The 17,940-nt window shown below is 44.8% G+C and overlaps 1 protein-coding gene across 3 annotated transcripts in view; it reads right to left on the reverse strand.

Annotated features, from left to right (window-relative positions):
* The window catches only part of MAPK10 (mitogen-activated protein kinase 10), a 116,380-nt gene that overhangs the window by 3,019 nt on the left and 95,421 nt on the right, over positions 1 to 17,940 (reverse strand). For all 3 annotated transcript variants that reach the window (XM_044428743.1, XM_044428742.1, XM_044428744.1), the window contains 2 exons: positions 6,189 to 6,252; positions 3,764 to 3,841 (listed from right to left, as the gene is read on the reverse strand). In XM_044428743.1, coding sequence (XP_044284678.1) covers positions 3,764 to 3,841; positions 6,189 to 6,252 — 142 coding nt within the window. The remainder of the gene's footprint in view (positions 1 to 3,763; positions 3,842 to 6,188; positions 6,253 to 17,940) is intronic.

A 17,940-nucleotide genomic window follows, 5' to 3' on the forward strand; every position in this document is an offset into this window, starting at 1 on the left:
TACTTCCTGACATCCAACCTGAAGCCTGGTTCCTTGAGCGTTGCCCCACTGGAATGCATCCTGCCCTCCACTGCAGGGAAGAACAGGCCATGGCCCTCCTCCACATGACATCCTCTCACATACCTATAAGTTGCAAAGTAGATGACGATTCTTCCTTCTTCCTAGAGCTGGCATTCAACAATGCTGGCACATTTGCAATGCTTATATGGGCTTACTCTGATAGTGTGACTAGTGTTATCCCACAAAAGGTCGGCAAAGACAAGCAGCTCTGCATAGCCTTGTTTTCCAGTGCAATGAGGCCACCCTTAAAATATCCAAGAGCCTTTTCTATTTGCCGTTCTGCATTGCTTCTAACCATTTGGCTGATTGCTGGCGTGGATTCTTGAGAGTGGGATGAAAATCTGCATGGTCCTCCCTTTGTTTTGTTACACTGGAGAGGTGGTTCATCTCTCCCTCCTGGCCGCCTTCTCCTCCTCTTATTCTTAATTGGACACACGGAGTGCCTAATGCTTTCTACTGATAACATTTTCCCCCAAGATAGAAGGTAGCCTGAAAAATGATCACTTCATAAAACATCTTGTTTTTCCATCCCTAATGAAAACAGGAACAATAAAAAACAGCCATGTTCTTGGGAGCTAAAAATGAACATGTAATCCAAAGGAAAGCAGTGCAATTTTTGTTTATTTAAAAATAATAATGCAGCAGGTGCAATTCCCTGTCCTCTAAAATTTGGGTAAATAAAATTCTCATTCGCAAAGGGAATTTTATATGTGGTGTGTGTGTGTGTGAGAGAGAGAGAGAGAGAGAAAATATATGAAACTCCATTTTCAGTGAAAGCAAGCCCTTAATTAGACCTTGCAAATTACTTCTCCATACAAGCAAACCACAGGATTGTTGCACATAAATCACCTCCCAGTGCTGCTCTATATAAGAAATTTCCTCATGAACAATGACCTATTCTGAAACCTGCTGCATCTTCAAGAGGGATTAAGCTGGGTTATGGCAAAGGAACACTTAATTCAAAACTCCCCGGTCGGTCTTTCACTTTCGACTCCGTGAGGGATCTGGATGAACTGAAACAGAGGTGTGTCTGGTGCTTCAAAGCATCAGTATCCCCTGTGCTGATCCAGCACCGATCCTTCAAACCTTCAGTTTTCCTTGCTGCAGTTCTGCACAATTGCACTGGTGCAATTTGGATTGCACTGGAATGGTTAGTGCTGGAAAAGGGAAACTCGATGTGGGATTCAGATTCCCCTGCGGCCTTCTCCGCTCTCCATGGTGGGCAATGTTCTGGGAATACATGTTCTGGGAAGGTCTGCAACCTCCACCTTCCACCAGCCTCAGGGCTGCTACTGGCCCTGCCGTGTCACTGGGATGTCATCAGGGCAGGGATGGAAGCAAGAAAGTGACTTTCCGGCAACTTCAGGGTAGGGGCATTTGAAACCACAGGAGCAGGCAGGCACTGGCATGTCTATGGTTATGTAAATGCCACTGTCTATGGGCAGGGCAAGCAGGCTGTCACTCTCCGAGCACTGAGAGGGTTCACTTGGAGTAGCCATGCGTGAGAGCAAGCTCAGTGAGCAACCATGCCTGATAGCAGCAGCGTATTGACATAGGTTTATCCTGCCGACTTCATCTCGCATTGCAGGTTTACTACAGTACCCCAGGCACACTTTCTATCCTGTAATTTACAAATGAGTAGTCCTACTGACTTATTCTTTTACAAAGTGCCTGATCTAAAAGGACCCCCTATTTCAACTTCCTATGCTGTTGTTGTTAATTAAAAAATGCCTGGAATGGCAAAATCATTTTGGAAGCACCACAGGAAGATCCAGAGGGGGTGACTTTGAGACCCCAAACAAAGACCGCAAGAAAAGGCACAAAGCAAGGTTCAATTCAGATCACTTTGGTCTCACTTTAAAGCTAGGATTCGAAGCGCAGACCTCCAGAAAACAGAATGGAAATCTATTGAGGAAAAGCTGTGCTATGAATCTTTAAATTTAGTAGGCCAAACCACGGTTATGTGAGAAAAGTCAATAGTGCTGTTGTTTGCATAGCCTCAGGAAGAAAGCATTCCTGATACCTGAAAGCCATTCTTATGATGATTGCAACTCCCTGAGGGAAAATTCCAGGCAGAACAAAAGCTTTCAGAATTTTGCATTTTTATAGCTTCAGGAACCCTCTCCTGGGGTTATGAAGTCACCCCAGAAGTGACTTCCGTTGGGGTTCTTTAAGACAGGGTAAGGTTTGAAAGAAAGGGCAAGCATATTAAATTCATGATAGCGTGAAGCTGCTGCTAAACCACATACATCACCACCATGATCATTATCATCATGAGGAGGAGGAGGAGATGAAGACTTCCACAGCCAATCAATTTATCTGCTTCAATTGCAACAGAGGAAGGTGCTGATAGTGATGTAGATCTTGCTTGCATACTTGAAGGAAACTTGATGTGACCAGCCAGTGATTCAGGGGCTGCTGCTCATATAGTTGCATGAAAGATCTGGCATAACTGCATGGGAGCACATTGATTTCTTGCTCCTTCATGTTCAGGTAGGACAGGTACATACACCATTTCTGCCTATGGTTAAGGCTAACCAGGGTTTTCTTTTGACTAAGATGTAAATCCAGGGTTTCAAGACAATGCACACAGTCTAGTTAAGAGGGGGCCTGAACCAGATCTGCACTGCTAAATGACCCACTATGCCAAAATATTCCACCAGGTATGGCTGGTGGTCTTCCATTTGCCACCCCAAGCAGACAGCAAAAATAGATTTATCCGCTATTAATCATAAATACAATTGCTGGAAAGATTATCCTTTGTCATAGTCACATCTGGCCAAGGAACAGTAGAGGGGAAGGGTGGAAGAGACATATGAACCCGTGGCCCATCCCACATCCCTTAATAATGCTTAGGGGGGAAGATGCTGTCTGAATATTGTGCCTGTAAATGGAGACCTAAGATGCTAAGCATTTTGCTAATTCTGGCTTGCTTGCTCGCTTGCTTACTTGAATAAAAGTTTGTGCTGAACCAGTTCCGACCAGGAAGACAGTGCCTTAAGGGGTGGGTATTTAAGTTTCCCCAAACTCCTATTCTCTCCCACCCAGCTGTTTAAAAAGGGGGGGGGGGAAGTCCTATAGGAATAAGGCTAATGTGTTTGTTTTTCTTTCTTTAACCTGAAATTTCCATATAAAAATAATGGAGAAATTATCTTCATATTATGTCCTAAAGCTACATCATATGTATAAGCTATTGTAGCTTTTTATATCTGCACTAAACTTGGCTTTTAAATTTTGCATAATGATTTTTATGATGTTTTTATTGTTGCCTGTATTTCATATTCTGTTGTAAACTGCCCAGAAAGGTTTGGCTATTGGGTGCAGGCACAGAAAAAAGGGAGGAAGAGGAAGCAGTTGGGTTTTGTCTGAGGGACATCTTCGGCTATTTGGTGGCATAGAAATGAAATCGTAATAGTAGCAATAACAATAAGTTGTTTGAAATAATGTTTAGCTTCAAAGAGATGCAGCAATAGCTGCCCAAGATCCTGTTAACAGCCATAGATTCAGGGCACAATCCCATGGCTCTTTAAGGAGAGAAGGGTCCTACAGCACCCCCTGCTGGCTGGGGCATGCTGTGAGATGCAGGACCCTTCTCTGCATCAACATGCAGAGTGTTGCTTCCTAAGACACGGGACTATGAATCTCTCCTAGTATGATGGAAGCCGCAGCAAACACAATACCGTTATTCACTGGGACTGAGTACCTGAGGGAGAAGGCTGTCCTTTTACTACGCCATTTTTAGTCTTTTCTTCAGAATTCATTACTTCCTTGTAGATTAATTCTGCAAGAGACAAAGGAGCCAATTACAAAGGCACATAAGCATTACTAATCTCTCCCTCCCATTTCCTCCCAGCAGCATAATTTAAGTTGCAAAGGATTTGTGAATGGATGACTTCAATAAAAAAACAGCCTTAGAAACAAGTCCAGTTAAGTTACTACTCCACATCATTTATCCTAGCCGATTTCTTCCTATAAGCTACTGCATCTGCCTGCATTCAGTTTTGGTGGCAGGCCAAAAGAGCACAAGAGCCAACTTTGTTCTGGTTCACAAAAAAAGCTGTCTCCCCCATTCCTTAAAGACAGCGTAGGCAAATTGTGGGGCCTCCAGGTATGTTTGGAAAATGAAGAAATTGTCTGAAATGCAATCCTAAAATAGCTGCCATGGGTAAACTAGTCACAAAGGACAAGAAAACCTTCCCAGAGGCATCCATGGGAAATTAAAATAGCAGCTCCTAGAGGCTTCCAGTTTGCTTTGAAGCAATCCCAGCTGCCAGTAAGAAAACATAAAAATATTTTGAAATAAAAATGGGGAGGAGCAGGTTCGTCTGGTGAACACCAAGCACAGTATCTGCGCCATGTTGCTCACCCCATCTTTCAACAGTTCTTGTTCACTACTAGCCCTCAGCTATTTTCAAGATCCAAGCAGTTCCTTGGATTCTGCTTGTCTGGCTTGTTTGTTCCACCTGTTAAGAAATTGCCTACACCTTCAGAAATATTTTGTGCAGGACTGATCCTGATCAGGTTCACTGCCAGGACGGATGGTCTGGACTAGGAGCTGACTCTCACTTCAAGACAGGCGACACCATACTGTACGGAACAGTGAAATGGGGGGCAGTTGGCTAGCGTAGGGATGTAAGCAGACTGTGGCATGAGCAGCTCTGTCCTTCAGCAGCTGCTCGGGAGATTGGGGAGGAGCTGGGCAGCTACTGCTGCCTCTTTCCAGCATCTTCCCCCCGAGGTGGTTGCCCCATTCTGCCCGAAGACAGGGCCAGCTCTAATTATGTGCTACAGCCTATGTGATCTTTCTTAACCCTCTTCTCGTTCCAGACTGGGCAACTCACAATGTCCCCCAGCAGTTTCCAGATGAAACCAGGCCATGCCTTGAGCACCCGTATTCTCATACTGGCAGACATACCCTCTTCCCCTCCATTTCCCGTGTCCCATGCCAAATGACCCAAGGGCTCATGTTAATTTGGGTGGCTGGGCAGCCTCCTTCTTGCCCTACCTCCCCATGGGCTGCCACCCATCCCATCTCCATGCGGCATGTGCGCTAGAGCATCTCTGACTTGGAGTCTCAGTCTGTGCCAGCAGCTACACATCCTTTCCCTGGTGCCACCCCCTTTCCACAAATTATTTATTTATTTGACTTGTATTCCACATTGGAATAGACCCAAGTCTACTCTAAGTAGACTCTCCATATTAAATTAGTCCAAGGTTTCTAAGCAGTTCAAATGTGAATTGTTGGATGGTTTAGTTGCTTTGATGCAGTTGTTGCCCTTCTTCAAAATTTGGAATGCTTAATTACTGGAACAGCTTCAAGCTAAAATAGGTTAGCATTTTTGCTATTTTTGGTATGTTGATCTCTCCCCTTTTACCCTTGTTTCTGCCCAGAGCTAGAATGCAGACCCTACCTGTGAATTTCCCTGAAGTTGCATTTAGCCCTCAGACTGACAGGGGTTCCATAGTCCTAGCCTATAATATACTACTTTCTATATCATAACAAGGCATATCATAAACAGCCACCATGAGCAATAAAGGAAGGAAGAGAATGACAGGAGATGCAGGAGTGGAGGTGGGGAGGAGGGGGGTGGCGGCAAGTGAGTGTTTAGGGGCTCACTGTACCCTGTGGCATGAACATAGAAGGCTGCCTTACTTTGACTGGGTTCAGACAACATGATAAGGGCTGAGGATGGGTTGTTCCGGAACCCAGAGTTCTTGTTGAAACATGAGCTAGAGTTGCCTGAACCCAGTTGTGCTAACAAGCCATAGTTTTTTGACTGTAAAGAACCCTGGAGAGGACCTATGGTTCATTCACCATGTTTGTTATCTTGCTGTGTTCAGACAATACAATAACCCACCTTTCAACAACAACTCAGACTCAACCTTTGAGGGTAGGTCATCGTGTGGTCTGAAACTATTCCCTGGGTTCATGTAGTCCAGTAGTGTCAACACAGGCTGGCAGCAGCTCTCCATAGTTTCAGAAAGAGTTCCTTCCTAGCCAGCCTGGAGATGCTGGTGGCTAAACCCAGGATCGTCTGTATGCAGAGCATGTACTCTGCTGCTGTGCGGAGGCTGCTCCCTCAATATCCATGGACGAACCTCATCCCACACTTTAAAAATGAGATTACCTTTCCACTCTTCAATCGTGTGTTCTCTTTCATCCAGCTGCTTATCATATATCTGTGGAGGTGGCTGCCAAGTAAAAACACAAGAGTTAACAGAATGTGCTATAAGAAGAGCATAAAATGAAATTAAGTCCAGGCACAGGAGGCCAGCAGGCTTTTAATGGCAAAAAAGCAAGGAAATGAAAACATGAGAAATTTCTGCCACAGCAGTCTAATCTCCACTGCACCATGAGATAGTTAGGATGGGAAGGGACAGAAATCTTTATAGGAAGGCCCATAAACAACACTAATTAATTTTTTCAAATGTTAAAGAGAAATCTTTCCGCTCAAAATATGGATTAGCATGGTTTCTAGGTAAATTAATTATCTATACCTTAGTATCACATTGGACGCAAGGGTGCTTTCAGTCTAAATGTTAAACAACACCATTTTTCCTGGCCTGAAGTCAATGGTGCTTAACCTTTTTCTCCCCATTGGATGCCTTGAACGGTTCATAATTATCCAGCTCCTGCCATATGAAATCCTCAGTAGCTTTCGTAGCCGTCAGGATGTCCTGACATGTGTCAGAACATTCACAGGACCTGTTCTGGGTGCATCTTTCCAGACTACCTTGTGATTTGATGCTGGACCGATAATGATCAGGAATGTGATGTTCAGCTTGCCAACAACTTGCCATTTCTTTGGGTACTACCCAGGATACTAGCTGTACTGTTTCATACTCCATATGGGGAAAAGAAGTACACCTGTGAGCCCATGTACTGGAGAACACATCAAGCTCGCCTTCTGCCAGCTGCACTGGGTGCCTGCTGCTGCCCCAGCTCAATTCAAAGTGCTCACATTAAAATACAAAGCCAAATATAGAACCTGGGTTGCCGCAACTTGAGTTGGTTATTCCGTGTCCTACCTCCTGGTAGGATCTTGACTATCCTTTGTGACAGCCTTTGAGGTACCTATAGAGTGCTATATGGAGACAAGAGTTCCTTCAGATGTCCCTGCCCCAAACCATATGATCTCTACCAAATCCTTACAATCTTTTATGGATGCCTTTTCTGTGAGCCCGCCCTAAAGGAAGGAAAGGGGGAAGCAACAATGAAAAGGGCTTCTTCTGTTATTGCATCTCACCTCTGGAACACACTAAGGAGGCACCACTGCACCCGCACTGCTCAGCTTCTGTTGCCAGCTGGAGATATTTTTATTTCAAACCTGTTTTTAGTATAGTTATGCTTTTACTATGCTTTTGTCACTGCTTGCTTTTATTTGTTATGTGTATTGTCTCCTGTTCCTGTGTTAATTATTGTTTTTATGATGTTGGATTATTAGTTTTTTAATTTGCTGATGGTATGAGGGTTCTTCAAAAAGTTTCTGCACTTTTAAAAATTCTATTTATTAAGAAAAAAAATCAGAAATAAAATAACATCACTTTTCTACATAGTCACCTTCCTTTGAGATGCATTTTTCCCAACATTGTACCAACTTTTAATGCCATCGGCAAAAAATATATAAAATATATTTATAAAATATAAAAGTGCAGAAACTTTTTGAAAATCCCTCGTATTTTGTATGCCATTGTTTTTGTGACATGCTCAGAGAGCGCTCAGGCTACGATGTGGCATACAAGTGTCACAAACAAAGAAACACAACGGCCCTTTCCCAACGTGGCACTAATATCCATGCCTGGCTGGGGGTGATGGGAATTGCAGTCCAATGCATCTGGAGAGGCTGGAAAAGTCTGGAATGGATGAACAGACTAACAAAAGTAGAGAAGGGGGGGAAGAATTTTTTAATTCCCCCTCTTCACTTCCGTGAACTGAACTACCACGCTGGAGTCGTGATCATTGGACCTCGTATATATGAAGCCCTGACGAGGAAGAGAGCGCCTCCTGGGAGTCCAGCTTGCTTTAAGCAGGAGAAAAGAGACAAAGCAAATGGCGGGCCGATGTCTCACTGGCCATTCATTCCATTGCCACCTGCTTTCGAGGTATTGGCGGATCTGTTCTGACACAGTCAAGGCAGAACTGCTTGTTGAGATGTGCTCCACGGCAACAGAAGGACACGGGAGAGGAGCAAGAGTGGGCCGAAGAGGCCAAAGATGGCTTTTTGAAATGTTTGCCAGGATTCTTTTAGAATAGCTTGGGGAAAGAGAAAGGATTTCATAGTCTTAGGAGGAGGACAATTCTGTGGAATTGGGGTTTGCATTTCAAATGTGGCAGGATTCTCTACCCCTGTCCCCATCCTTGCAAAAATGAGTCTGAATCTGGCTGAGATAACAAATTATGGTGAACAACTCTCAATGCACAACCCAACAACAATGAACCATTGCTAACAAGCCATGACTTATTATCACAGCTGGTTTGGACAACACAATAACCCACATTTCAATCACAACCCATAGTTCAAGGACAACCCACACCCAACCTGTACCCATCCCTTGAGTGTGGGTTATGGCAATGTCTGAATTTAGTTAGTGTGACTTAGAGACCAGGTCTAGAGAGCCTAGAACACTAGCCATGAATTCCATCTCGAAGATTGTTCTGATCTGAGTCCAAATTAGATTGCAAACTTTTTTTCCTGTTTTACACAAAATCCATGTGCATATATTTCTCCAAATGTACTTGGAATTATAGAATCATAGAACAGTAGAGTTCAAAGGGGCCATGAAGGCCATCAGGTCCAATCCAACCCCCTGCTGTTGTAGGACACCAACTTATCAATCGTACGCATCTTTGAATTGTACCATTCTTCTACCATCTATTAAAACACATTTGGTATGGTTTTTTTCTTTCATGTGCACTGTTCTAAAGTACAGATGCTATCAAATGTGTTTTTCCCCCAATTGGGGGAGCCATAAATCATGTCGCAAGCTCAGAAATGAACAGATTTCACTGTGAATTGTGTCTGGGTGCATGCACCATCTGGATGATGTGAATTGGGTAAATCCTGATCAACATGAGCTTAAAACACACTTTGCATGTATCCCTACCCAGCTTCCAGGCTCTCAGGCTTGTGGGGCAGCACCCAATACTGGGAGTCAGAGTGGTCCAGTTCTCCACAAGAGGAAAATGGAGGATGCTTCTGCACAGGCACTTTGTGGGTTTGCATCCCAGTGTCTGCTGTCAGCAGTCAACAGGCATGCCATGGAGATGATAAAGAGCCACCTTCTCTGCCTCCTTTCCTTGCCAATTTGCTTGCAGGTACGGGGTACAGCAGAGCTTGCCAATCTCTTGGCTCTTTGGCAGAGGTGCCAACTCACAGGACCAAGCAATTCATCCAGTCCACACCGGTTCCCACATGCCTTCCCTGGGGCTGCCAGATGGTTTCAACTACAACTCCCATCAGCTCTGCCCAAGGTCAGGAATTTGGGGGGAGTCCGAAAGAGCTGCCTGGGAAAGGCTGCTTTACGGTGCAATGCTATTTCCTTTACTGTTCTGAACATTGGGGCTTCTCCTTTCCGCTCCTTACTCAAAATCGGCATGCCTGCAGCAGCAGCCGACCCCCGCCCCCGCCCCCCGCAGGCTTGTGTGAAATCTTGCCAAGCCCCCGCAAGCCCCACCAGAGTCGCCCTCCTGTCGGCGGCGTCCTGACGCGCTCGCGCACACCCTCCGGGGGAGCCTGCAAGCCGAGCCCGCGACGAGAGGGAGGCGACGAGGGGAGCCATCCCGGTCAGCGAGCCCGGCAGCCCTGTCACTCCGCGCCGCTGCCAGCCCGGGGGCTCGTGCCGGCTAACGAGGGGGGAAGCCGAGCGTGCGGGCAGCCGAGAAGGAAAGCCCGAGGGGCAGGAGGGCTGCGCATTCATACAAATGCTGCGGCACTCGTCTGCTTCGGTAGCCAGCCTCCCCTCGGGTTCCAGGAGTGGCCGGGGAGGAGGAGGAGGAGGAGGAGGAGGGCGTTCGGCAGAGCGCATCACATCCGCTGCGTCTCTACGGCCTCCATCAGGGAAACTGGAAGTCAAGCCGGGATAAGCATCCAAGAGCTTATCGATATTTACTTTAATGTATGTTTGTGCATCCTTCGCATGGGAACCCCCAAGCCGTGCAAGGGCTGGACTGAACCTTCCATCCCCCTTGAAATTCACCGGGGGGGGGGGCAGAAATAGAAGAAGAAAAAAGTTTTGATTGGGCATCAACGGCTGGTGTGCGTGGCTGTGTGTCTGTGTGTCCGCCCATCCTTCTTCCCCACCCCCGCAACACGCATACACACCAGGGGGATTTTAGCAAAAAACCGTCAGGGGGAAGGTTGCGCCAACCCCCACCCCTAATGCACTAGGAGCCCAATTCAAATTGGGGACAGGCACACTTACACCAGAGTAAATAAAACGAAAAGTGGACTCTGTTCCATGAAACATGATTGGCATAAACTGCAGTTTGGTTCCTAAACTTAGTAATCAGCATTTTAATCCCAGACGATCTTACTCTGGCTGGTAGTTTAAAGAAATAGCAGGATTTAATTTGGATCCAGAAACGATTTTAGCTGAAAGGCGCTATTGAAATACTGGCCTTCCAACATGGGCAAACTGCACTCAGAAGAGACAGAGAAGTCTGTTTCCTGCTTTTTTCAGGTTTCCGTTGCCAGAACTCATTCTTAAATCACCATAGCAAATAAGTGCCTGACTTTGTCCACCTATGGTGAAACATTCAGCTGTGTATTGTAGGCATTTTTATTCAAAAATTGCACAATTGCATATTATGATTTTTTAAAAAGAAACAAACCATCTTCTGATCAAACTGGACTCCCAAGTAGAAAGGGAAATGAAAAGAACATTCATCAACTCATTACATTTAAACATGGGTTATTTGCTATGGACCTCGCTTGCCCCTTCGCTGCTCCAAACAGATGTTGGTAGTCATGGTTACAGTTGCCAAGGAAATGCAAGGAAGAAGTCCTGAGACAGCACTGACTTCCAGCTTGGCCAGCTACCCTCACCTGGAAGTCTACAGAGATTGTTCCAATATAGGAAAGACTGATTAAATCTAGAAATAAACCTCCATGCCATAGAACAGGGGTCTCAAACTCAACTGACCTGGGGGCCGCTGGGAGTAGAGTCTGGGTGAGGCTGGGCCGCATCAAGTATTCCACCCCTGCGGTGGTGGTGGGCCGCTCATCCGGAGGCCGGCCCGGGCGCCGCCGGCGCTTTGAAGGCCGCAGGGCCCCTCCCCCGTCCCGGCAATGGGCCCGCGGGCCACGCATTTGAGACCCCTGCCGTAGAAGCTCACTGTTGGGAACTAGCTTCTCCCCTTTTCGCTTTGCAACAAAAGGGCAAAAATTCTTCATTTCCAGTTCAGCAAGCTATAGTCAGCAGAGCCTCTGAGCATGCACAGAGTGGTTTGTTGAGCCCAAACTAGGCGCTATTGCCAAGAACCCTCCTTCTGAGTAACCCTGCTCCCACCACTCTCCCAGTGCCCCTTTGGAGACAGGCAAGCTCCTAGCTGTACTTAGGCCCTCTAGCTGGCTAGCCCTTCCCTCTCCCCATAGCGTGTCATGGAGTCAAGGATTGAACTCAGCTCTGCTGGCTCCTTTCCCGTGTCACCTCCTGGCACATCCAAACCCTGCTGGTTCCCAGAGTCTGCCCGAACACCTGGAGACGGCCTTGATATAAGCTCTCCCTCTTCCACAGTATCTACGTTTGCAGGCCTCCCTTCCCAGGCTTCATCATCCTCATCAGAAGAGTTAGTCTGGCCTGGCGCTGAAACATGCACTGAGACCAACTGCCTATCTCATTCCCAACACTCAGAACATGTTACAGACTTTTAGTCTGGTAATGGACATCTATGAATCTCTCCATATGTACCTTTGAGATCACGGGACTAATGGAATGCAGTGGATCCACCAGCTACTTCACATTTGCCTGGCCCTAATTCTAGATGGTTCATTTCAGACAGCACATTTTTCCCAGGGTCTTGATATCTACCCTCCAATAACAAATAAGTCTTCTTTCCCTGCTCCACTCCCCTTATGGGACACCTCATGTTGCTCCTCCTGCGCATGCGTGAGACACTGGCTGCTTTTTCTCTAGAAAGCAACCAGTCATCATTAGCAGCAATTGCTCTACTTCATCATCAAGGTCCTTCTCTAATGCTTGCTCATAGGGAAGTGCAGATCAGTAAAGGCCTCCTGCAACTTTAATAACTTGCTTTCCTCTTGCAGTTTCTGCCCTTTTACTATTTTCTGTGGAGCTCACATTGACTTTACTGAAGAAATGTGCCATAACTAGTATGTGTGGTGGTTCAGAAAACATAATTTACATTCAGGTGGATTGCTATGGAAATGTGGACAACCCATGAAGACATTCAGTGGTTGTAGATTGTGAACTGTGGATTGTTTGTGGCTAATGAAGCGTTGGTTCAGTCAACACAATAACCACATATATGTTTGAACCCAGTCAGTTTCTCTTCCCTGGAAGGGTTTGAATCCCTGATTTCTTTTCTAGTGAAATGCTATCTTGTTGGAATAAAAGGGGGAAACGAAAGGGGAAAATAATGCATACATAAAAGCACTACTAGGGAACAGAATCTGAATATGGGGTAAAGAAGAGACAATCCATCATTTATCAGTAAAGCTGAGTCCCAAAGAGGCCAAAGCAATTAGCAGCAGGAGCAGAAAGGGATAAGCTTCTAATTAAAGAATAATAATTTAAAAAATACCTAAGCCAACCTAAATACCTTGGTATTTTAAATAATAACATTTGAAATTAAAATTATAAAAACTTTTGAATTATAAAATTTGACAAATTCTTAAAAAGTTTAGGGGAAAAAAAATCCTGGGAAGAAGTTTAGGACAGTTTTATCTAAAAGACCCCATGTTCTTCAGGGTACTAGAGACAAGCAAATATAAGGGGTGGAATACTTATATGTGCAGGGAAAGGAAGATATACAGTTTGACAGATCAATAATAAACAGCATGCTTAAAATAGTTTCCTGGGAATAGAAGGAAAACCAGAGTAGAATTTCAGTTCCTTATACAGCCAAATGTGATTCTGCGATAAGCAAATGCCCCCGGTGTCCAGTCCCTCAGAAGTCATTGGTCAGGCAATGCCAGAGTCCATCAGCAAAGCAGTGTTCCGAGCTAATGCTTAGCACGCTGTAGCAGTCAAACAGCAGAAGCAACTTACAACCACTTATGAAGAAGGTCTATTGATCAAACCTAAAGGATCCTGGGACAAGGTATTTATCGATCATACTAGTACAGACCAATGTTCATCCAAGCAGCATAGGGCAGTGCCCGATCCTCACATCAACCGTGTGAGGTGAATTGGGCTGAGAAATGCTGACTGGCCCGATGCCACCCATGTGAGCTTCAGAAGCGAGCAGGGAATCAAATCCAGGACTCCTTGGTACTACTCCAATACGCTAGACACTACATTGGATGAATGTATACTCTCCCTCTCTTCCAGATGATGAGGAGAAAGCTTTCTCCATGCTCAGCTGGCCCTTCCTTAGCTTGCTGCCCCTGCAGACATGGGCACACACGCATATCAACAAATTCTGGACACTGCCAGCATTTCTGGTTTGGCTAGGAATGGATTGTTCCTCAGCTCGGTTGCTTCATCGCTTTGCCATTTGCTCACCTTGCTTAGTCCGCTGTTGTGCATCCCTGACTGCCTGCTCACAGGCAAGCCAAGAGGATACGGTGGCCATGTGTGCTCCTTGACAGAGGAGCACAGACCTGTTTGAAGGTCTCCTCTATTTAAAGGGCGGATATTCAGTTGAAAAATAAAGAATCCTAATAAAAAGGTAGTTTGATGTCAATCTGTGTCCTCTTTTGTTCTCTTCTCCAGCAGACTCAGATGAAACTTTAGATGTATGGTCTTTTTATGAAAACTTAGCAGGTTATGGAACAGTATAAATCAAAGTAGCCTTCTCCTTGAGAGGTGGGAGAAGCATTTGCCCACATAAAGAGCCAAATCCAAGCTGAAACTTCCCCTCTTCCCCTTCATTTCAGAAAAGCTTCTTGCTCCACCCTTAGGGTGGCTCCTGCTGCTTAAGAGGTAGAAAGCAGGAATGCCAGGCAACCCATAATAGGTCCACTCCTTCCACCCATCATCTCCTGGCCGGAATGCCTTCTTCATCACTTCCTCACCTCTGAAATGTCTCCAAGGTGGTTGGCTCACATGCCCTGTCGTGGTAACCTTTAAACTGCCGAGTCAACTTACCCCTCTGCCCCTTCACCTCTTCTCCAGAACTAGATGAACCTATCTGGAGGTTCACAACCACTGGAGACAGAGAGAGTCGACCCTCTCAACAATCCCTGCAAGAGGTCCATGGAGTAATCACACAGCCAGCTCGACTGCTTCCATTTGCTTGACCTCCACTAGGTTGGATGCAGGGGATGATGTGAATCAGCCCACATGACCCTAAGATTTGCCCTACTAGATCAAACGAAAGATCCAACTCTTCCAGCATCGTTTCCTAGCATATCCAGATGGTCCTGGGTAACCCTCCTTCAGAGGAAAGGAAGACAACTATCTTCATGCTCACTTTTTACACAACACCGCCAAGAAAAATCCCAGGAACTGCAGATACCACACTGCCATTTGTTCACACTGGCACACTTTTAGAGCCATGGCATCACTGTTTTACAAAAGCATGACACCCTTTTAAGTAATGTATTATTTATTTATTTATTTAGAGGTTTTGTATGCCATCCCCTTGCTATATAGCCTTGGGACAGCTTACACAAATAAATAAATATAATACAAATACAGTTAAAACCCGGAAACACCCTGGCTGCACAATTAAAACCTATAAATATTAAATGCTGTTAAAATATTGTTTGAATAAAAAGGTCTAAAAATAAAAAGGTCTTGGCCTGGTGCTGAAAAACAAATAACAATGGTGCCAGGCGGACCTCTCTGGGGAGCGCATTCCACAGATGGGGCGCCACCACAGAGAAAGCCCTCCTCCAGGTACTTTGCTTCCTGACGTCTTTCACGGAGGGCTCCCGGAGGAGGGCCTCTGCTGCCGATCTCAGGGGGCGGGAGGGCAAATATGGAAATAATGTGGATATACAAACCTTAACAACATTAAAAAAAACTAGTCACCATTCTTCAGAAGTATTCAAGGCCATTCAGATTATAAAATACACATAAACCTAGCAATTGATACCTTATGAACAGAATAAAAATAGAAAAGCATTGTTAAGAACAGGTTTGTAAAATGGCCAGAAATTTCCTAGATCCCAACTGTTTAAGAGGTATGTGCAGCTTTCCCCTACTTGTGTCCCCCAGATGCGGAGGTCTGCAGCTCCCAGGGGACACTTTGGTTTTGAATTAGGAAAGCTGCAGTCCAGTGCATCTAAAGGGACACTTGGGGGAAGGCTAGATTATTTGACAGAATAGACAAGGATTTTCCACACACCCCCTCTCTGTAGGCATCAAAAACCAACCCATTCCTCAACAAGAAGACAATGCTGTGATGGGTGGCTGGACTTTTGAGGTCAAAAAGTTGGGTCAGCACACACTTGTTTTCTTGCAAAGAGCGCCTTGGGCGATCACCAGGACGCAGCTGGACTTCATTCATTGTAAATGAACAGCACGTTGTCTTGGTAATAAGAACATTTCCTTCTAGTTAGTAGCAGGTCACAGTCTGGCATTTAGAGAAAGACTGTCAGTGTCTACACTTTTTTAAACCTGTCAGATGGGGAGAAGGCTCTCTCCCTTTTTGTGCATTCCCTGACATCTCAAAGAGACATCATAATTTTACTGCTCCTCAGTAGCCTGTGTAAAGATCATAAACTTTTAATAGACTTATAAAATGAGATTTTGACTGGCTTAGGATACTGCATCCTGCCTGGGATGCCAACTAGCTTACCTCTCCTTCACTTTGCTTGCTCACTGCCATAAATTCTAGGAAGATGTACAGGGTGATTACCTCTGGGTTAAGTTCTCGACATGAAACAATTTTTTTTTTTTTTTACAAATGCTGAGCTATATTTTTAATGGTCCCAGTTTCCTCTAAGGTGCTTAATTAGTTTGTTTTGATTTTTTTAAAATCTTAGTATGTATATACCGCCCCATTCCCATCTGCTCTGGGCTGTTCTCTTGTCCGCATTAGATACTTTGGTCTTACTTTCCTTTTATTACCCTCAGACAAGTTATTACTATCTGATGGATGGCTATTGCATTCTGGGGCACATTGTAAATGTAGCTAAACAATTTGGGCTTGGTGGCTTTGGGGAAGAATGGGACAAGATTAAAAATGCAGAAAATTAGAGAATAAATCAGAAAAATCATGCAAAAATTGTATGCGCAGTCCTACATGTCTACACATCTACGTACCACTGGGTTCAGTGATGCTTATGCCCAAATTGTAGAAGTATAGGATTGTCAGTTAAGTGTTTATTCATACATTGGCATCTGGGTACATCCCTAGAGAGGCAGTTCCCAGGATAAGCAATGCCTGTACACCAAAGAAGGGGACACTGGCAAAAAGAGAAAGACAGAGAGATAAGGAAGAGGCTCGGGGAGGGGTCGTTTGTTTGTTATTATATATAAAATCTTTCCATGTTCTAAAATTGGACCATAAGGAGTAATATGCCCAGCTGAGCTCAAGTACTATCCTCTTCCTAACCTTCTCCAGAAATCAGAATAATCTGCCAATGCTTTTCCTGCAGACACCAGAAGCTGCCAGTCAATGACAAGAAACAGTACCATGTGACCAGGATGACTAATCCAACCCGTAGGAAGATGGTATTAAGAGAAATGTTTCTATAAATGCACCAATAGAGATCCATACAAAGCATCATGGTAAGCACAATCTAAAGCAAATCATGGACGCCTGCATACAGAAAAAAGTGTCTGGATCATTATGCACAACTATCTACAAACACAGAAGCATAGCAAGTCAGAAGGGGCCTCCTGGGCCATCTAGTCTAACCCCTGCATCCAACTGGTTCTGCTCATATAATACCTAACACTTACTTCTTCACAAACCTGCCATTCACTGATCTTTTCTCAATAAAATATAAAAGCTCTTTGCACTCGAGATGCATAGCCATCCCATTGACGGCTCAGAGGAAGTTCTGCTTGTAAAGTACAAAAACTGACGGGAAACTTTCAAGATAGCCAAGCAGCCAAAGTCTAGGAAAAGAAGAGCGAAGTTCCTGAATGCACACCCAGCACTACGACTTGAGGAACTGAAAAAGGAATTATTCCATTTTGAAGTGAGGGAGGGAGAGGAAAATTAGGGTTATTCTTTCGCCTTTGAAATAAAAAGAAACTGTGCTAATGTATCTTTAACTGTCTGAATCCTTGAAATCACCACTTAGATAATTCTTTCAAGAACCCAGTGGTCCCTGCTGCCACATAAGGTAGCAACGTAAGATGCCAAGTGCATTTAATAACCACAGAAATCTAGCAGAAGCATTTGAAACTACTTAGCTCCGTGTAAAAGAATCCTTCTCCTATGACATTTTGGTGTGTCAGGCCACTGTGAAAGGCCCTGGGATGCATGCCAAGTAGAGACTGGGAGAAAATTTAGTTTGGTTTGTGTTTTTAAGCAGGGCACCCTAATTCACATTTCCTGGACTGTTACACAAAGATCCTTCCAAATGCACATTTTCTGACTTTTGTGATACAGTTCTCAGCTCAAAAACACCACTCAAAAATATGTCTATTAGGAAAGATTGCATAAATACAAAAAAATTGGGGAAAACAAATGTCATAGGAAATATTGTACTATTGTTTGTAATCAAAAGTTGTGTTCAAAATGTGTCTATTAGAGGAACATGCATAGGAAACCCTGCGCTCAAGAGGAATTCCTGA

This window comes from Varanus komodoensis, unplaced genomic scaffold (genome assembly GCF_004798865.1).
Source record: "Varanus komodoensis strain SLA01 unplaced genomic scaffold, ASM479886v1 scaffold2, whole genome shotgun sequence".
Lineage (NCBI taxonomy): Eukaryota > Metazoa > Chordata > Lepidosauria > Squamata > Varanidae > Varanus > Varanus komodoensis.